We start from the raw sequence: 21,528 nt of genomic DNA, 5'->3' as shown, positions 1-21,528 counted from the left end.
TATTTAGGTCAGGACATTTCCTCCCCCTTACACTGATTCAAGCCAAATACATTTGTACATTACGGATGCAGGTCATCTCTTGTTAAAATGTGTGTGTCACACATCTTAACAAGAAAAGCAATAAAATATCGTGTAAAAAGGGAAATATTATAGATATGGGAGAATACATTGTACAGTGTTCTCAAACAAACATTGTGATTAACACTTTAAAGTAACACGGTTTTCTTTTTTTTTGTGCAAAATTGATGTCGCATTTTAATGCATATCCGCTGCATATGAGCATCCCACAATATACTGCTTGTCATTTGCACAGAAAGGGACTAAAATAGACCTTAAACTAGGTCTCCTCTGTGGCACGGGTCGTGTGCCTCCTGTAAAGCTGAGCTGTGGTTTCTCTCAGGTGTTGCTGCTGCTGTTCTCAGCTGTCATTTTGGAGGAGGCAGCGGAAGTATACAGATAGTCCTTGAACAGGCTCAGCACCCGCTTCTTGTAGGTCTTAATGGCAAAGAAGTAGATGACTGGGTCCAAGCAGCAGTTGAAGTTCATGAGCGAAACTGTGATCTGCGGGGAGAAGGACGGGTTATGAGGCGGGAAATTGGCGGGGGATCGCAATCAAACCAACGAGCACAGGTCCTACCTGCAGAGACACCTTGAAGGCCTTCAGTTCCTCGCAAGTTGCCTGGTGGTGGATCTTTCTGGACATGAACTGCATTACGTTGACGTGGTATGGGCTGAAGCACGCGATAAAAGTGAGGAGGATGAGGAGGATGATGGTGTTGACCCTGTGGTTCCTCCTTGATCGACCGGTCACGGAGTTCTGCCCCGCTGCGGCCCGTAGCTTCCGGTTGATCTCGGCGTAGCAGCCGGCGATGACGGCGAGCGGACAGCAGAAGGAGACGGCGCAGGCCAGGAGCAGGACATAAGGCGTGAAGCGGGAGCCTTCGAAGCTGAAGTACTCCATGCAGGTCCGCCTCCCCTGGTGCTCGCGCAGCATGCTGCGGAACAGCAAGGGGGCCACCTGCAGGGAGACCAGGGCCCAGACCACGCCGGAGACCCTGCGAACCACCTTCACGGTCCGAAAGCACTGCATCCGGTGTGGATGCACCATGGCCAGGTAGCGGTCCAGACTGATGCAGGTCATGAAGCCAATACCTGGTGGAAGAACGACGGATACTGATGAGAGATACTAACGAGAGAAGTTGTCGAACTGAATTCTTCCAGAGGCTGTACCAGGCATCCAATTACATTACATTGCTAACAATACGCAATGCAGTTCCTGCTCAACGCATGCAAAACAAATACATAACTCCACAGATAATAACCAAAGGGATAGATCATGAGTGTTGACCAAATGGGCAGCGCTTCCTTGACTTTGTAGAAGATGTTCTGGTCCTGTTCTAACAATTGAAATAGCCAACACACCTTTTACACTTCATATACTTGGGAGTGTATGAAGGTTGGAGGCAAATTCTGAATGAACTCTTATAAGTGCATTCTGGGTTTTTTCTCTCCCACATAAAGTTCAGCGAGAAACAAATAAAGAGATTGCGTGTAAAAACACACTCAAAGGTGCCATACTGGCAAACAGAAGCAACCAATTACCTGCATATGTATTTGCAAAGAAGAGGAGCGTTGTCAGCCTGCAGAGAAGGTCACCAAAGGGCCAGTCAAAGTGGCGGACGTAGTAGATAATTCGTCCGGGCAGCGCCAGTGTGAACAGGGCGTCGGACAGCGCGAGGTTGACCAGGTAGACGGAGGTGGAGTTGAACTTCTGCTTCCTCTGGCAGATCACGTAGAGGACCAAGCTGTTGCCGCAGGCGCTGATAATGAAAACCACAGAGTAGAAAATTGGGAAGAGCACCGCGGCAGACCTCTGGTAGACAAACACGTCGCAGCTGCTCTGGTTCGGAGGGTTTTCGGCGGAGTTCGGGGTGATGTTTTCAAACGCCATCGCACCTGTCATTTGAAGAAAAGTGTGAAACATCATAAATCCAAAGGCAGAAAACTAGAGTGCAAAGGAGCAAGAACACAAAGGGAAACTGAGCTCCACAGTAGACAGAGATAATATATGTGCGGAACTTACAACAAGAGACACGGCTCCCCAGCTGATTGACTGTTTACACTCCTGAGTCTGGTGGTTGTGGTGGTAAATTGAGCTGTGTTGACTTGAAAAGCCTCTGAAAAGGATGGATGCAGGGTTCAAATCCCACCTCTCCTTTTTGACACCATGTGTCTGTCAAACTCGGTGATGCTCAAACCCCGGTAGTTTGTAGAGTTCTAAGCACTGTGCATAGCAAACCGTTTTATAGACTTTCATTGACAACTTTGAAACAAATGTGATACGTAGTTCCCTCAATTTCAATAGCATGATCACTAAGGAAGATAGAAAGTGTTATGAACCAGTAGCATGTATTGTTGTCATGTCTTTGTGCTATTTCATTGTTGTTATTATTTCACTTTCATAATTATAATTGAAATGTAAATTTGAGCCCTCTCTCTCTCTCTCTCTCTCTCTCTCTCTCTCTCTCTCTCTCTCTCTCTGTATCAATTCAATGTGTCTTTATTGACATGAAAGTTTCATAAATGTTGCCAAAGCTTCAATATTCAAAAGCACACAATAATATGAAAAGGAAAGAAATCCACAAGATGGAAAGAATGACCTTCCTTCTGAGACTGAGAAGGGACATATACATGGCCAGATGGACAAAATGGACCAAATATATGTCAAAAGAAGGAAATGGGCAGATTACTCGCCCTCCCTAACCTCACGGGTTTCTGGATTTTGTTGGCTCGAGAAGCTCAGTATCTTAAAAAGACAAGAACTATGTTTCATCAAGATGCAACCCATATATATAAGTTTAAAACTAAGTTAATGAAACCCTGTGAATATAACTCTTTGAATATAAATTTGTGTAATATATCTGTATGTTGGATTGAATTTATGGTTGACACGATTAACTGACGATGCTTTTGAAGTGTTGCATGGCTGTTTGATTGCTTTGTTTTTTATTTTTACTTATTTACCTGATTACATTTTTTAAATTGTTTTCTTCCTTATGGCCCACTTGGCCAGATGCATGGTTAATTCCTTATATTCCTTCTTACTTTTGAAGGTTGTTTGTTTGTTAAAGTGTAAAAATGCCTAAATAAAATATCAAGTATAAAAAAATATATATATAAATAGGAATATTATAAATATAATTTGGAGAGCTTTATAGATTTTACAGTGAAAACTCGCAACAGTAAGAGATCGTTAATTCAAAATAGGTTATATTCCGTTTCTATTACAGCGAAACACCATAAATATATATATCAGCACAAATCGTAATTTATGCATGTATTTCTTGTACGAAATAATAATTTGGTCACTGGCTCGCTCACGGCCGCCGCTCTGCACTGCGCTCATACGGCGGTTCGACAGGGTCGAGTCAAACGCGTAGCGCCCCCTTCAGGTACACACCGTTAGCTCGGTCTGCTGTGGGTTGTGCTGTTGGCGCTGTTATGCTGCGTTCACACCAAATGCGACACAATTTTTCTCCGTAAAACGGAGACCGCCTCCACCATCCACCATGGAAATAACCACTAGTTCTGCTTTATACTTGTTGTGTAAATTCCACATACGTCGGAACATCAAACTCCATCGTCTGGGTTCATAATATTATCGAAATATGAGCGAATTCGTGCCGCGTCCTTCACTCTGTTCGCGCCGCCTCAAACGCGTCAGTCGCGCCCGCCGGAAAAAACTCGCCGTCCGCCGGAAATTTCGCGCCTTCGCAACCTGCCATGTATGCATTGACTGGTCGCGCGAATAATTCGTGTCGCGTTTGGTGTAAACACAGCATTAGCACCGTTGGCTAAGTTGAGAGCCATTGAGAAGCTTTTGAAACGCTCCCAATCTTGCACCACTAGGTAGGCCTGTGTATGCTGCGTTTCTGTGACTAAGATGTAGACTACCATTCAAAAGTTTGGGGTCACCCAGACACATTTTCAGTTTCTTCGCAATTTCTCGCATGGAATTCATTTCTAAGAACAAGAATAGACTGGCGAGTTTCACAGTAACGTTCTCTTTTTCTGGCCATTTTGAGAGTATAATCGAACTCACAAATGTGATGCTCCAGATACTCAACTAACTCAAAGGAAGGCCAGTTTTATAGCTCCTCTCACCAGCATAACTGTTTTCAGCAGTGCTAACATAATTGCACAAGGGTTTTCTAATCATCCATTAGTCTTCTATGCGATGAGCAAACACAATGTACCATTAGAACACTGAGTGATAGTTGCTATGAAATGGGCCTCTATACACCTATGTAGATATTCCATTGAAAACCAGACATTTCCACCTAGAATAGTCATTTACCACATTAACAATGTATAGTGTATTTCTGATTAATTTAATGTTATCTTCATTGAAAAAAACAGTGCTTTTTTTTTGAAAAATAAGGACATTTCTAAGTGATCCCGAACTTTTGAACGGTAGTGTACAACATTAACCATAAGTCTAAAGGAAACCGAGTATCGCCCATAAATATTGATGGTTAACCTTTGGGAACCCACTTTTTGTCCTGAATAGAAGGTGAGTCCCCACTATGGGACTTAGAGCACAGACCTCACAGACCCACAATGTGGTTAGTACTAGAGTGCTACAGAGTGCGTTAGAGAGACAGATAAGCTAAGCAAGTAGTGGTTGCGTTAATGTCGCTTCTCTGCATGCATGAAGCATCCATTTCAGTTTGGTGGCTTCGCGCTCGCCGGAGTTCGATGAAAGAGTGTTTGCAGTTGCTGTAGCGTGCGTTTGAGAAAAGGTTAGATGAAATGATTAAGTGTGAAGTTTTATAATACCTTCCTGCCTCTGAGGCTTCTCAAGTTTAAACTTTACGTAGGTGAGGCATGCAGGCCTGAGGTGGAGCTGATGAGGTGGGAGATGGGGAAGGAAGCGGAAGTGTTGCTGGTGCTTGTGAGAGAAACACATCGTCTGAAAAAGATTGTCTGATCTGTGAATAAATCACCGACAGTTTGAAGAATTTCACTTCCACACACTGTACCTCTCAACCACCAACCCGCCCTTTTTTTATTTTATTTTTAAACGTGAACAATCCCAACTGAAAAAATTAATTCTGAGAATAGTTATGGTGGTTATACAAAGAAAGCTGCAGCAGCAGCAAACACAACTCAGTCTCAGTTTGCACATTCTCCTTTCTCATCTCAGTGATAGCCAATAACGGACACAGAAAGCTGGCATTTCATAAAAAGATCCTTTGTGGAGCACCTTGGTTATAGGTTAGGTTACAGTGCATGCCGTATTAACGCAGCGTCCGGGGGTTTCGATTCTGCCCTCCGGACGTCTGCTGCATGTCATACCTCTATGCCGTTATCTGTCTAATGAAGGTGAACAAAGCAAAATGATAATGTTCTTGAAAGAGTTCACATTGCTACGACCTTTCAAAGAACATAAGAGCCAAAAATAATAATCATTACTATCACTTAAAGCTTCAATCAAAACACAAATGTGATACAACACGCGCTCTAACGGCGTGCCAAATGGCATTAGAGCATTGTAAGACTAATGGAGCAGAACGGTGGCCGAGCTAACAATAGCAGGACAGTAGTAGTAGTAGTAGTACACCAACTACAGTATCTCATGTCGCTCGCCCACCAGAGCTCTCCAGGTTGGTGTAATTGAAATGGATGGCTGCTGGAAAGCCAAAAGGTCACTAATTGTCACCAGTCAAATGCGGTTATAATACTTAGCTCACTGAGGTCACAATAAGAGCTTCGTGTCACCTGCAGGTTAGGAGCCTGCTGCACTTCAGGCCTGCATTTCACGCTCCATTAATTCTGTGCGCAGAGTTAAACATCTCGGGCGCTGGAGAAAAAAGAGATGTGAAAAGACACGTCGTTTGTAGAGAGCTCGCTAGGTGTCCTGGTGGGGGTGGGGGTCTCAGTGTTAAATACAGCGGGGGGCGGGACATGGAAAGAAGGAGATGATCACGTCTGCTCATGCATGCCCTTTGAGTTTTCACTACCCAAAATAAGCAACGCAAACCCATCCAGAGATTTTATGTTGGGAGCCGCATCGATGACTTTTACCCCCAATGTCATCTCAAACTGAATCCTGTGCAAACCCCTGCTCCTGTTCAATTTAATTTATTTTGTATAGCTCAAAATCATGTGCCTCAGAGGGCTTTACAATCTGTACACATACGACATCCTCTGTCCCGCGACCTCACATCGATTCAGGAAAAACCAAAGAAGAAACCTTCGGGAGAGCAACAGAGGAGGATCCTCTATCAGGATGGACAGAAGCAATAGATGTCATGTGTACAGAATGAACAACGTAACAGCGTAACAACACATTCAATGCATATAATATTAATGATTCATATAATGAGAGTAGGAGGCATTACTGTTAATGGTTTTAAAGTGAACCTGAAAGCATGACATCGTAATAAAGCCTCTCTTTTTGAGAGCAGCTCTATACTCTAAATACCTCAACATAATCTACTCCAAAGGACCGCTTATAATACGTGGCATATTCTATTTCATACATCACACCGGCTCTGGGCGCACGCGGTGTGCTGCAGTTCTCCTGGTTGATGGGTGTGTGACGTGAAAGGTCTTAGGAAATTGAAAGTGACGACCCAGCATGGAACATGCATGGAAGTCACTTCTCAGAAATGTGACCTTTTTCTGGTTGTTAAGTCAGGGGTGGGCAAAAAAAAAGAAGGGGGCCGGGGGGGCGGACAAACTGATTTGAAGAGAATGATACAATAGTCAATGGTTGAAACTGCAGCCCCATAAAAGAACACCCCAGAAGGCATATCGTTTTAAAGGCGCCCCTCGTGGTGGTGGGTGGGGGGGAGACCAGCGGTGGGTTGGTGAGGCAAACTGGGAATGACTTCTGGTGTCCTCCACGCGTGCGGAACAGCCAGCGTGGTTCCACAAACGATGCCTAACCAAATTTGGGGATGTGTTTTTTCGCTGCCAAAATGAATCGTGTGTGAAAACTTTCAACCCCCGCACGGTCGGAGTTGAAGTCGGCTTTACCGCCCCAACTCCACCGGGCGGCAGTCGAGCAAACGCGACGTAGTGGTGGGGACAACCATTGATTTATTTATAATATTTATAATATAATATTCATTTTACACACAGACATGCAGTATATTTGTGTGTTCAGTTGCAATGCAGGCTGCAAAAAAAAAGAAAAGTGAACTGCTGTTAACACATGAAGCCACTAGAGGGGGTGCCATCACTACGAATGAGAAACATCAAACCATCCAGCGGCGTTCTTCATCTAAGAACAGAATTCATTCCAGCAAAAAATGTTTCAGCTTCTCAACATTTATTTAGTTTCACTATTTCATATTTCCATCTTACAAAGTCAGGATCGTGGTGTTAGAGTTGCGTGCTTGTGTGCGTTTATGCGTCTGTGTGTGTGTGTGTGTGTGTGTGTGTGTGCATAAGTAGTCTGCTGGACATACCGCAGGGGGACTCCTGCGCTGTCAGTGGGCCTCATGTGGCTCGTGTCTGTTCTCATCATCACCACCACCCCCTCCCCTCTGCACCAGCCGCCGCCTGCCCGGCTCGGGCCCTTGTCCCTCTGCTCCACAACGCCTCGCGTGAAGACTCTCGCCGTTCACACTTTGCTTCACGCTTGTCACCTTTCGCCACTGATGAGCTCTTGTGTGGTTTTCGCCTTCCCTTCACAGAGACATATATATATATATATATATATATATATATATATATATATATATACGACGCTTCGCTCGGCATGCCTTGCCTTAAAAACAAACAAAAAACCTGTACGGCGAAGCGAAGATACAAGCGCTTTCGTGCCGACCGGGGATGTGTGCGTGTGGAGGACCGGTCGTTTCATGCTGTCGCAGGTGTGCACGGACAGCGTTTATAAAAAAGCCACAGTCCCTTTCATTCATGGCGAGCCTCTCTTAATCTGACGTGTCACGGTGTTGACACCAGTGTGGCTGGTTGCGCTAAAAACACACGCCGGCTCACCGGGCCTGGTGTCCGTTTGAACCGCCCGTGACTTCACACTCGCAAACAGGCCGCCATCTCCACCGTCCTCCCGCGTTTAGGGAGAAGCCTCACGCTACGTAAACCCGCCGCACCGACACACTCGAGTCACGGGAGCAACCCGCAGACGGCGAGCTCTGATTGGCCGCCACATGGCGAGGGGTTCTTGATTGTTATGACCCGAAAAGGGATCAACTTCAAACTTTTAGCGGTCCGATCGTCGGTGCCAGAGACATTGTTTTTTACTAGCTGAGAAGTTGCTCCCGGGTTTTAGACTTATAATAAAAAAGATGTAAGCGCTCGACAGAAAAAAGCTTTTCAGACAAAAAAAAACAGACGTGGCACGGCGAAACACACATCGAGATTTTAAGGCCCAAACCAAAACATGGTATTGTAATTTTGTTATATTCTACAGCAGAAGCTTTAAAGTGCATAAAAAGCATAAAGAGTACACAAAAAACTCAAAACCTTATCCCTTAAAGCCCTAAATGTTATTTTCACTTATCACGTCCCTTAATGTGTGAGTGCAGTGGCCATACAAATCCCTTTGCTCTGGCTTCCAAAGGAATTACCAGTAATTTACTCGTAATTCCCTTTTGATTACCTTATTAACTTCTGGAGAGCTGCAGTGGCTGGGAATATCGAGTGTGAAACATAAATGTGGGTATTGCGAAACAAAATAATTAGAATCCCACACGCACAGCTGATTTACAAGACTAACACATGCAAATGCGACGATGTATTTTGAGCTGATGAACACTGAATACTGAACACAAACCAGTCCCTGCGGTTGTAATTATACTGGCAACAACAACACATATAGCCGACACAGTCACATGACTTTTTGTAGTTTGATTGACTTCTTCTTGAACGGGTTGAGTCAATCAAGCAAATAAAAAGTGATACGTCAATGATCATCAGGACAATTAGCCCACTCCCCTGCAGAGGTGAATCCCAGGTCAGAGGTCAGCTACAGTGCAGCATCCCTGGGGCTGCTAGGGATTTAGTGGCTTGGTCAGCAGCACGGATACTCTTGCCGATACAGGATCTGAAACCAGCCGAGAGGAAGTCTCACATAACTGTCTTTCGATGCAATGTGGTTTTATACTTCTGCTAAAATGATTTGAGAAATGCAGCTGAGCAGCACCATCTTCAGGTTCTGCAGCAAAACGGTCCGTCCTGCTCTGAGCTCTGACCTTTGCCCTCTGATATTCCCTTCTCTGCTGGTGTTTTTTTATCTTCTTATTTTTTTCTATTCTCCTAAATTTCTCTTTTGTTGTTGTTTAATATGACCTGGGGGTTTTCAGTTGTGCTTTTCGGCGGCCTCTGATATTATTTGGTGTTCAAAAAAAAAAATGTGAATCTCTCAAAAATGACACGATTTTCAAATGGAATGAAGCCTGAAATACACTAAATGTGTGCGCGCATCAAAAGCTTGTGTGTGTGAGGTCGAACCAACGCCATCCCAGCGACTTCTGCGTCTCCCCGTCGCTGTTCCTCCTCACTGACGTCGCCCCGACATGGACATTAAAACAAAGCCCCCGTTCGTCTGCGGCCACCGGCCCCAAGACGAAGGCCTTGTTCGGCGGCCCGTGCCGCGGCAGGTTTTTCAGGTCATCCGAGGCGGTGTGCATATTTTGAATGTCATCTCGGCCGTTGTATTATGGTTTTATTCACAGGGCATGGACTAATTATTTCAACAGCTCTCCTCATTCGGGTGCAGACTGACAGTTGCCGTCATTGGAGTGATCAGTCCGCCCCTCGGACTCGGGCCGAGGCTATTTGATGTATATTAACAATAATTGGTGCCACCGCCACAATGATGTTTGGTAAACCTTTGTGCTATTTTCCAGGAGGATGCCCATGAGGAATTTCTGAGTGGCTGCTCCGTCTACGCAGACGCCTCCCGAGTCAGGACAGATGGGGAGGACTGCTGTCCTCGGCAGATCAGAGACACCACGACCTAATCATCGTCACATGCGGGACATACGCTCGTCCTCGTTGTCTTGTTGTCTCTTCCGATCAACAGTATCCCCCGCGTGCGCTCCACTTCCATTACTGTAACAGCTTCATCTGCTGGATCATATTGAGCGAGTCGAAGACAATGGGGCGTTTGTTATCATAAACAACTGCATGGAGATACCTATGGGGTGTCGTTTGAGACATAATCTACCCGTCATGGGAGAAAGTCATACTCATTAACACATTAGGTTTACGTGGGTCATAAAGAAGATAATACATTCGGGGGGAAAAAGTTTTTCCCACAATAAATAGCATGATTTGTGAGCACTTCTTGAATACATTAGTGACAGCAGAGAAGGAGTTGTTATTTGTTGCAATTTTATATCTCCATAAAAATCGCCGTTCTTTCGTCAATCAACGTTTTTTTTTTTTTTACTGCTCGTCAACTCAATAATTCTTGTCATGCCGTGTCATCTTTTAGTGGACGGACTCAAACTGTGCGCGCTTGTTTTTACGTTTGATTCCGTGGTACAAGTACAACGTATTCACGCTCTCCTTGTAAATCCTGGCAGCCGGGGCCGATTGCAGTGAGGCGGCGGAGTCTCCGGTTCCTGCATCTAGCGGTAACTCCAGCAGGTCTTGAGTGTGCCAGATCCTACAAGTGAATGAGAGGCAGATGTGTGGTGACAGCGCTACGCTCATTAGGCCGAATCAGTGTCACACTGTGACAACTGGCCAACTTGAGGCTTCTCTCGTCACTCAGGGCCTCAACCACGTTCAGCCGAGACCGGCTCGGACTCTCCCAAGACCTCATTTGGAAACCATCAACCGCTCTGGCTTCTCTTTTTTTTTTTTTACCCGAAAACAGCAGCTTTTAGGGCGCATCACTTTCTGAAATCCTTTGAATACACCATCGCCAACCAGCCACACTGTTCCTCTCCACCTCGGACCGACTTCCTCTCCCGACCCCATCTGTGGTCCCGGTGGTGTCCCCCTGCCTCTGACCACCGGTCTACCCCTGCTCCACTGGTCTACCCCTGCTCCGCTACCCCAGCTGCGTGGTCAGCTCCGGGCCCCTCAGGGGCCTCCTCCGTCCCTGGGCCGAAGTTGTGATATCTATTTCAGTCCGCTAGAGACCGAGACGGCCGCCGCCGTGGCTCCAGAGAATTCCCCGTCCGGCGATTACTGATGGTTTGCGCTCCGCTCATATGCTTCAGCATCTCCTGTGTCCAAACTGCTCAGCATCTGACGGGTCGCTCTGAGCCATTAAGGCCAGTTCGCAATTATAGATGTGTGGCTGCTGGACACAGAAACAGATGTGCTTTGATCTATTTACGGTAGGGTGGATTCAGGGGGGCGTGTGGTGTGGGGGGGTTCATCACAGCTTACTAGCATGCGTGGGTCAGCTCACCCACCTCTGACATCCCTTGTCTTTCAGTTCACTTGACATGCACTTGTTTTTTTCAATCAGCAAAAAGTTAAGTGATGAATGGGCATTGAGAGAGAACGGCGAGAGCAGCTGCTGTGTGTGTGTGTGTGTGTGTGTGTGTGTGTGTGTGTGTGTGTGTCAGAACACATAATCAAGCACGTGTGAATGTACTGCGTGCGCGTTTATGCCTTCAATCTGCATGTGCCAACCGCAACCGAGCATGTGTGGAGGTGAGAGCTTACTGAATGGAAATTTCGGACGACCCTGTTGCACTGAATAAAAAAGCGAACCAATTGGAGCCCCATCTGTTCGAGCGCCCACATCCACCAAGGGGCAAAATAGTTAGTGTTGCGGTACATTTTTAACACCTTGTCTCCTTCCCTCCCCCCTTTTCTTCTTTTCCTCCCCCCTCAGCTTGAAGTGCTTTAGGTGGTGAAAAATGGAAAACAAATGTTCTGTTGACAGCTTTCTTATGCCCTGGGTGTGTGCGTATTTATATCATAAAGGTGCCAACACACCCTGCTTTTACAGGCTGACCATCGCTTCGGGGAGAAGGGAGGGTGGACGGAGGGGGGTTATCCTGTAGCTCATTCTGGTAATTACTAGATCAGCGATGAATAGGCCTCGATAAGCCTGTGACAAATTAGCTTACAACTAAGTCTGCTGCGGTGTGAAATTTGTATTCATGTTAAAAAGAATGAGTGGGACGTCTACAAGTGGAACCTGCTGATGTGCATGTCGGGCCCTGGTGTAAATACAGTACACTCCTGGACCTGGACTGCGTTACGACCGGGGCTGGAGGGTCTCCCGTGCCGCCCGGGGCGCGGTAATAACTCGGCCTCGGTGATATTCAGTCACTCTTCCTCCTCGTCACTTGTCTTATTGTCGCCACTTTGCCTGTATTAAAAATTCACGGGTCACTTGTATGGCATTTAGTGCTTGTCTCCAGCGCCTGTGCTAACTAGTCAATTGTGACCACTTTTCACAGCGGCGGGCAAACGCCTTGGGCGAACTGTGATTTCATAAATGTTTATGGTGTCACTGATGGGCGGGAAATGGTAATAACTCCACTCTCCCAAATATGAATAATGAATGAATTCATATCATTTCATAAATCCGATGGGATGTGCAACATATGGAAATAAGCAGGCACCTCCTTGCCACTGGGTTCCTGCTGTCACATGGAGAGCGCGGAGATTGATGCGCCGCTTTCCCCGCCACGACGCCGCGTCCTGTATGTTGCAACACCGCCCCGCTGTAGCATCACAGAGGTGTAGCGTTCAGCGGAGAGCACAGGGGGAGTCCGGCGTTGACACTGTGCTGTGAGCGGGCCCTGTCCTGAGGTGAACCGTGTGCACACAGCTTTAGGTCCTCTCTGATGTAGGTGTTTCTCAGTCCGCCGGTGTCGTGTTGCGAGGCCACCGGCCCACGTGTGCCTGTTTGCTTGGAGAAGCAACCGGCCATTCATAAAGCTCGCATCCGGCGAGCCGCTGCCCACGCTACGAGGCACGGCTCTTGAGAGCAGTGGCGTTGTTGCACCCCAGGCTTTCTCACAGCTCATATTTTAGCCCTTGAAGTCTTTTGAGACTTTGAGTAAACATGCTTATCGATTGCGGAATCATCCCCGGAACCGCTGAAGTGTGAAAAAGCTCATTCCCTCAACAAAATGACGGGCGCCCCAAGAAGTTAATATTCCGAGCTCCGGCTGGACCTGCTCATTAATTCAGTTAAATGAAGTGAGAGAGGGGGGAATCAGGGTGAACCGAACGGGAAAAGAAAGCCCTTAAAACCATTTCCTGCCGTTTGGGTCACGTGCAGAGAAGTTAAGAGTCTCTTGTGTTTGCCTTTTTTTTTATCTCAACGTGGATGTGCATTGGTCTTATTTTCCTCACTTTGGTCTAATATCTTTTCCTGCCTTTTGCAACATTGCTCTCCTTCCCTCTCCCTCTGTCTCTGTTTTTCTCATAATTGCTGGGTCAGTAACTTGGCGATGGATTGGGTCAGGGGGCGCAGTCTGGTTTTGTCCACCAGTTTTGGGTTGTGAAGGCTAATGCCTCCTGACACTCTCAGCTCCATCAGTCCTGGGCCGCATCATTCCAGTAATGCAGAAGTCATCGGGGCCTGGGATTGCGTGAGGGCTCTCATCTGGAAACCCAAACAACCTTAACCTCATTGAATTCCTGTTGAAGAATGCAAAAATTAATGAATGGATTAAGTTGCTGCTTTGTCTCTTTGGATTACGAGATATTGTTTGGGATTGATGCGCTTTTGGAGAAACATCTCCATCCGAGTGTTCCCATGTGGCGCTGGCGGAGGAACAGTACAACAGATTTGCTCACGTTAAAAATCCATAAACATACACTATTGAGTGCGCGCAGGCCGTGTTGTAATGTATGTTCAAAGGCCAAAGTTTAATCTGGATAGTGTGGCCTCTTTAGCTGGTGCGCCGGCCTTTTCCAACCCAAACTCCACTTCCTTTACAGGCACTCAACTGAATTGTTGCTTAACCTGCGCAGTGACCCTGCCACTTGCTATCTGCGTCCCTCCATCCCAGATCCACCGCTACACTATTCCCCTTGCGGGCAAGCTTTTCTTATATGCGGCAACCGGAGCTGCAGACTCGTGGAGGGAAATCCATAAACCGTATGTGTGTAGGGCAGAGAGAGAGAGAGGAGAAAAAAATCTGCACCAGTGCCTACTCATCTGTTAAAAACGGAGTGATCTGCAAAGTTTGTATGAGAGGGTTTTTGACGGTGCCCTGCTGCTTTGTCAGTGCAGCACATGCTGCAGGCACTGGCATCCCCTATTGCCTTCCAGGTCATTGGCCAGGCTCAGCGGGAGGCGGGCTTCTAGCCCCATGACACGTCCCTGATTCACAGCTGGATCCGTAACAAGGTATCATAGCAAATGAGTCGGTAAAACATCACTGGTTTGAAGAGCGTGAAAAATTGTCATGATATCATTTGTAATTCCCAATCTGGACTGCCGTTGGTAAGGAGATGGAGAGCGATGGAGAGATGTGGTAATGAAGAGGTTTTATTCCTCTACGCCATCTCCACCAGTCTCGCCCCCCCCATTAGGCCGTCATCCCCGCCACCCCACAGCCTGACCCCCAAAACCGATGCCTGAGGGGGCGTGGGGGATCCAAGCTAATGTAAGGAGGCAATAATTAAACATCTCGTGATTCTCAGCCAAGTGGGTTATAAGTGTTGGACTCGTAACATGAGAGCTTCGTGACACACTGTCCACTTCTTGAATGTGGACTTTGCTCCTCATTGCACATGACGTGGCGGGCGGCGCGGTGTGTCCGGTTGGTTCCTTTCCCCCCGGTGTGTGGCGCCCATGGTGGCGATGTTTGGGGAGATTGGACAGGAGGAGTCGGGGAAATGGTTTGAGAAACATTACAGCTGCTGAGCCGGATGCAGAAAGGAGTGCTAAAATATAAACATACAGTAGTGCTAATGTCATTTTTTTTAAATGTTAAAATGGAAGAAAAAAAATTGGACGGAAAATATGTTCTGTATAAAAATTGGTGACAGTTTTTTTTTTTTTTTTAATAAAATACTTCTTTTAATCTTTTATAACATATCATGTAACTGTCAGTCAATAAAAACATTTCAGGATCTCAATTGTTTTTCTTAAATTATAAAATATTGTCATTAACCAAAACCATTGTTTGTGTTATTGGTCATACTTGAAAATCTCGCATTTTGTTTAATAATATTCACGAAGGAAAACTATCATTAATAAAAAAACTACATAAACCACATTCTGTGTTATGCAATAAAATTTGACCCATAAACCCTTGTGATCTCTAACCTTTCTGTGTTGAGGGTACAGTTGGCTGTGAGGCTGTGTACAGGTTTGATGGATGCAAAGAATGGACAAACATCAGCTCCCTCTAAAACCACAATGGAGACCTTGGATCTAAATGTCATGGTTTCATAACGGATACACTGACATTTGTGTGATGGGATTTAGCCATGGGTTAATGTAGCTATTGCTGGCACACCGCATTGATGTCCATCTCACTCGGGCTGTGAAGTCTATCTTACCATTTTTTTTGGTGCCCTCACAGAAGTTTCATTCAAAGGGAATTGGATTGGATTCTATGCTGGTTAAAGCCAATTATTTTATCAGAAAACTAACCTTTTTGATATGTAGGTTTGTTTTATATGACGATAATGTGCCTCAGGAGCAGTTCAGATCATTCTTTTTTTGTTGAGTGTTGGTGCCGGGGAGTGGGGGGCTTTGGTTGGGGGGGCTGTCGGGCGATCAGCATTAAAATCAGAACCATGTAAATCTAATCAATTATACAGTTTTTCAGATAAAATGTTGGTAAATCAAAACACATTTTCCAAAAGTCACAGTATAATGAGAAATTTAAATTGGAAACAGAAACCATTTGTTTATTATAAATGCCAGGGTGAGGTGGTGACTTGCCATCCATAAATTTCGTTATCCTTTCATATTCCTTTTATCTATGACTACAGCTTTGGCACTCATTCAAGATTTTAATGAACCCGGACTTCTGAGGCATCAAGGCCTAGTGATGCATTGTCCATTTGGATCAGGGCGTACAGAGGGGGGACAACGACGAGAGGCTTTTGCCTTTGACATAATATTTTATATTCTATTGCCTTACAGGGGGGTCATTAGGTGATTGCAACATTTAACAACATAACAGATTGACAAGAATAAACACATATTCGGCATATATCTGGAATTAACAACCAGACTAGTGATGATCTGGTGTGTGTGTGTGTGTGGCATAGGGGTGACATGAATCAAAAAAACAATTTTCTGTGCTTTACAGGGATACAGAGAACCCCCCTGCTCTGGCGCGACCTGGTGTCGGCTGCTTTCTTGGGCTCAGAGGTTCCTAGGGGAGACCAGAATGGAAGTTGAGCATCTCGCTGTGATCCAAAGAAAGTGTGCCAAATGCTATCAAAACTGGATTAGCAGACAACAATTGTGTTCGATGCACGGAAGGGGGGAGGGAAAGCCGTAGTTTCCAAGTAACCCGCGGATGGAATTTTCCAACTCCGTCGCTGGAAAGGTTGCACACACAAGCCATCTTGGCTGAGGGATACAATCTGTGTGAAACAAGCCACGTTTCATACCTGATCGTGGATGTATACGGAGATATATTCCTGATTGACTGTGTAAAAAACAACAGGCTATTTAAGTAATGTCATGTTCTTTTAGGATCACTCGTCATTCTGCCATTTGTGTTGAAAAATGATTTCCACATGTTGGAAGAGAGGATCATCTATTAAGAACAGGCCTATCCGTCATTTGTATTAGAGAGTAACTAATGGCAAATAGTCACATCATAAGCAGTGTCTACATGCAACCCCTTGTTACAGGTATGCCTATGAGTTTAACCACAGACCAATGTTTACCTCTCAAATCGCTTAATTTAAATAATTTATTGAGGCCACTTAACTAGTAATAATAATAAAGAAAGATACATGTCCAAAATAAGATATCAATGACACCCCATTTTGTTGAAAATTAGACTCATTGAATGAACCATTGAACCAACCTGACCCCCAGGCTGGGATCCAACGCTTTGCATAAATTGAGCCACCGGTCAGAACACTACAGTTGCATTTAATTACAAAAAGAACAATCTTTTGCGATGTCAAGGCAGTATACCTCCAACTGAAGCACGACCAAGAGGCGGTCACCCTGACTGAGGGTCTACCGCCGAACCCCCTCGGCTCTCCACCCACGACGAGGTAAAGTAAGTTCAGAGGCCCGCTCGCATCATTCGAACGCACCCACGGCACAATGGCTGACATTTGGAGCAAATCCCCTGCTGACTTAATCATGGCGAATATTGCGTGTCATTTGTGCGGCACACTTGGACCTGGCTGATGTTATTGCTGGTAATTCACCACTGCTGCGAAAGAGAACTCCCGGAGTGGCGCTACGTCTTCTCTCTTCCCCTTTATCCCCCTCTTTTCTCTCCATTGCAGCCTGTCCCCCCAGAGCATGAGGACTGTTTACCCATTGGCACTTTACATTTAAAAGTATATTACTTATATTGAATTATCTTGTGGAATAAATTACATTTCATCATAACTCACATTTTGGCTAATTCCTCTCCTCTCAAAGGCACCACCCAAACTACTACTACTACTACTACTACTACTACTACTACTACTCCTACTACGACGCTGTTTACCGTCCCATGTGCTCGGAGTCCTCCACGCCCCGCCCCCTCTCCGCGCTCTCGGCCAATCACATAGCTCGGGCAGCGCGAAGGGAACTCGTTCTGCAGCCAATCGCTTGCCTCCTCTGTCACCGCGTCATCGAAGGAAAAACATGGCGGCGCACATCACCAGAGCCGTGAGGCGACTTGTCCCTCAGTAAGTCACTTCGTGTTTTCTTTTCCTATCTCCCTTCCTCCCGAATGTCTCGTAGAGAAACACACCCGGCGAGATGTAACGGTGCTCGGTTTCCCGCCATGTCACGCGCTCCAGCTGTTGGTCCAACGTCACTTGTTTGTTATGGCTGGAGGGAGAAGCAGGCTAACTTATACTTAGCTGCTCGGTGACAGTGTTTGCTAACGGTATGTGCTCGTTTGTACTCGCCGTTATGGTGGCTTCAAGGACTTAGAATAAAGTGGGTGACACGGCACCTGTCTCGCTGACCTCTGCAGGTTGGGAGACACACTGCCTGTCCTCTGCGAAGGTGACATCAGAACCCCCCCTGGTTCATTGGGAGGAATGTCACCTCAGTACACATTATAGACAGACACAAAAGTGATATCATAAGCATAACAAAAAAAGGAAGATGAAGATGCATACTCTAAAAGCAAAGATAAAGTAAGCATCTTAAATCAAGCAGAACACTTGTGGTCAGTCCTTACGAAATGGAAGTGCCAAATGTGTTAGTTAATTAAATAACATTATTATATTCTATTGTTTTAATATATTGTGCATTTTTATATTTAATATTGCTTTAATTGTATGCATGCTGCTGTAACGAAACACTTTCCCCTTGCGGGATTAATAAAGTATCTATCTACCCATCTATCTATCTACATTTAAAAAACATTCTTACATGAGGTAGGTTTAAATATATAACTGGTCAATAACTAAGTCTCTATGTCAAATGGGAGAATGGAAGCCCAGTACGAAACCTTGGGAGGTGTAATTTGGCATTTCTCCTTTTTATAGTTTTGGATCTCACTGACGAGACACAGGAGTCAGAGCAATTCTGCAAAACCTTTTTAGTAGAATATAAAGCTTGCAAAAATGGGTTAAGAAGTTTCCTAAATGATATTGCATTATAGGAGGTAAGGATACATGAAGCTATAATAAAGAGTGCTAAACTCTCCCGATGAGCCAAACTATGCATTTTGCCAACAATAGCTTAAGATATTTTATTGCAAATAAACCGAATATGAGTCTTCCAGCTTAGAGATTCATCATTTTGGACTCCAATGGAAGTGTTCCAGGTGCCGTTGAGCTGTGTTTCTTTACTGTAAGCCGGGTTTCTGATTTACACTCGCTGAAAAGTTCCTGTTCTGAAGAATTGTCCTTCTTTTGGTACATAACAAAAACTTTATCGGCAGGATCCTCAGACTTAATGTAATTATGGTAAAGAAAGTTATTGGTATCACTTACATGTGAGACTATGCCGAAAAGCCCAGATTAAACCATTTTGACAATTGAGCCAAACATAGGCCAGTAACACGGGTTGAATCCATAACCTGCAGCAAAGGTCAGACCATGTGGCTCCACATTATGAATGATACAATCTGCATGGTTTATTTTTTTTCGTAATCGAGTAATTGTTTCAGTAATCTTTGTCTTTCAATCTCAGTCATCTCCAAGTATTTCATCACATTGATGCAAAAAAGTCTAAAGCCACGCTAAGCACGGCGAGGATGTACGGAGGCACAGCAGCGTCCAAAGCCAACTTTATCCTTCTGATTTGCTCACAATGACAACGCTATCTGTGTAACAGGGTTCTTCACCCTCTTTGTTTAGTATGTTAGCATGCAAACGTAGCACTAAACACAAAGTACAGCTTGGCCTTATGGAAATGTCATTTATTCTTGTAAAGGATGTTTATTCTTAAAAGCACAGAGAACACATTCATACAATGTACGTTTCCATTTTCTCCTGCTCCATCTTTGTCCACTCAAGATCCTACCCCCAAATTCCCCCAACACAGAACAAATCACACTGCCTCAATTGTCAAAAAAGCACGTTACAAGAATAATAACTCAAGTATACATGCAATATATAAATAGTATGAATAAATAGTAATATGTTTTAGATATTTCGAAATTATTGCTATTATTTATTCCCTTTCTCTCCGAAATTTAAGGAAGAGAGAAAAAACAACGCCAAAATAAATAAATAAAACCGTCCAAGATTACAAAAGAGTTATGAATCTAATGAGGCTTCAATTTATCTAAGTATTGTATGATCGAACCCCAGGTAGTTTGGAAGCTCTCATGATATCTCTGCAGCGAGAACTTGATTTTCTCCACTTTTACAAAGAACACCAGGTCCCTCAACCACATAGAAGAATTAGGAGGATGATGTGACTTCCAATCCATTAGTTCGCCAAGAGGGTTGAGAAAGCAATTATGTTTTGGGGTTTATTCATTAAAGTCTGATCTTCGTTCCTTGAATACAAAGATGCACATCGATTCCAGTTTGTTGCTCCTAGTGGCTGGAACTAGTTGTTAAAACACAACACCTTCATTCCTGCACCCTAATGTAATAATACATTTCTGATCACTGATCATATGCTTTTGAATCTGCTTGCTCTCTGGAACAGGTCACATACATCCTTACTGTAAATCCTGTAATGTTTTAATTTCCCTCTCAAGTTGTGTTATTGCACTAGTTGTATCTATGTAAAGTCTTGTATGGACTTGCCTCCTGTCGCTGCCTCTTGGCTCAATGGAGAATTAGTTATCAATTGAGCTGTAGGGTCAAATAATGGTAAAATAAAAATGGATCGGAAGGGATCACCGTGGTTGTCTCAGTTCGTCCATGCAGACTGTGGTTATATTGCCAATATTGCTGTAAAACATGGCACACGGAGGTCTTATGCACGTCTGAGATGTTAAGGGATAGTTGCTATAAGTTACGGGATTGCCCACCCCCATAGGGAACTGAATTACAGTGATGATTTACATGGATTACATAATATCCCCAAATGTAAGATCCAGTGTTTTTGGAAACTTGACTCATAATTCAAGGTGAAAGTCAGCCTCCGTTGCTTTGATTTTTACCACTCTTTTTAAAATATCTTAAAAGTCCCCCAACCTTATGGAAATGCAAAACCAAATCGCTGGAGTACTTCTTTTAAAAACTCAAGCAAACGTTGGTTTTGTTTGACATGAGACTTGGTGACAGATGGTCGGCAGTCAAAGTGGCCTCCAGTGCTCGTCCACCTTTTTTTGGTAAATTGTCACACAGGCATCATAACTGGCACGATGAGAAACTTCCGACAGCTTGAGTGTTACAAAGAACGTAAGTGAGTTTAATATTCCAGTGACGTGTCCGTACTGGTCAACTGCATCGTGACATGTGGCTCTAATTCAAGGCGCATGAATTTCCAGAGGCACAAAGCTGATGATCCTGCCAAATTAGAGTGTGAAGTGATTGTCACGCCAGTCTGGTGTGTGTGTGTGTCTCTCTGTGTGTGTGTGTGTGTGTGTGTGTGTGTGTGTGTGTGTGATAGTCTTTGTCTGTTTGTGCTTGTGGTGATAGCCAGAACAGATAAGAAACAAAATATGTTCTCATTTTAGTAATCCATCTTTTAACTTAGCATCTCACATTTTTTCTTGTAGCATTTTAATATTTACTAATTAACTTGTAGTAAATATGAAATATCTTTACGGGTATTTTGGAAAGAATCTTTTTAATTATTAAAAAAAAATAAAATAATGTTTTGTCTCGCCTACAGCACATGCATATTAATTCCCCCCCTCCCTCACGGGACTCTCCTTGAGTTTCTGGCCTACATGGTTAAATGCGGCTCTCTCAGAGGGCTGGGACTAGGAGAGGAATGTGTGTGCTTGTTTTATGGACAGCCTAGAGCCCTCGCCCTGGCATTGGCGGCAGACT

General features: G+C 44.7%; 2 protein-coding genes across 2 annotated transcripts in view; one reads left to right on the top strand and one right to left on the bottom strand.

Moving 5' to 3' along the window:
* Positions 1 to 396: 396 nt before the first annotated feature.
* On the bottom strand, positions 397 to 7,534 carry LOC306748305 (G-protein coupled receptor 183; the record flags this gene model as incomplete). The annotated part of the gene is made up of 4 exons (XM_079231460.1): positions 397 to 561; positions 638 to 1,152; positions 1,603 to 1,961; positions 7,479 to 7,534. The coding sequence occupies 4 exons, from the start codon at positions 7,532 to 7,534 to the stop codon at positions 397 to 399; spliced, it is 1,095 nt and encodes a 364-aa protein (XP_079087586.1).
* Positions 7,535 to 17,755: 10,221 nt separating this feature from the next.
* Positions 17,756 to 21,528, top strand: part of clybl (citrate lyase beta like) — a gene marked incomplete at its 5' end in the record, with an annotated part of 59,963 nt that continues 56,190 nt past the window's right edge. Inside the window, one exon of the mRNA XM_079231400.1 lies at positions 17,756 to 17,799. Coding sequence (XP_079087526.1) covers positions 17,756 to 17,799 — 44 coding nt within the window. The remainder of the gene's footprint in view (positions 17,800 to 21,528) is intronic.

The sequence above is a fragment of the Taurulus bubalis genome, assembly GCF_910589615.1.
Source record: "Taurulus bubalis genome assembly, chromosome: 15".
In the NCBI taxonomy this organism is placed as follows: Eukaryota; Metazoa; Chordata; class Actinopteri; order Perciformes; family Cottidae; genus Taurulus; species Taurulus bubalis.
The sequence above is the reverse complement of the archived record's forward strand: the minus strand, read 5'-3'. Positions and strand labels throughout refer to the sequence as shown.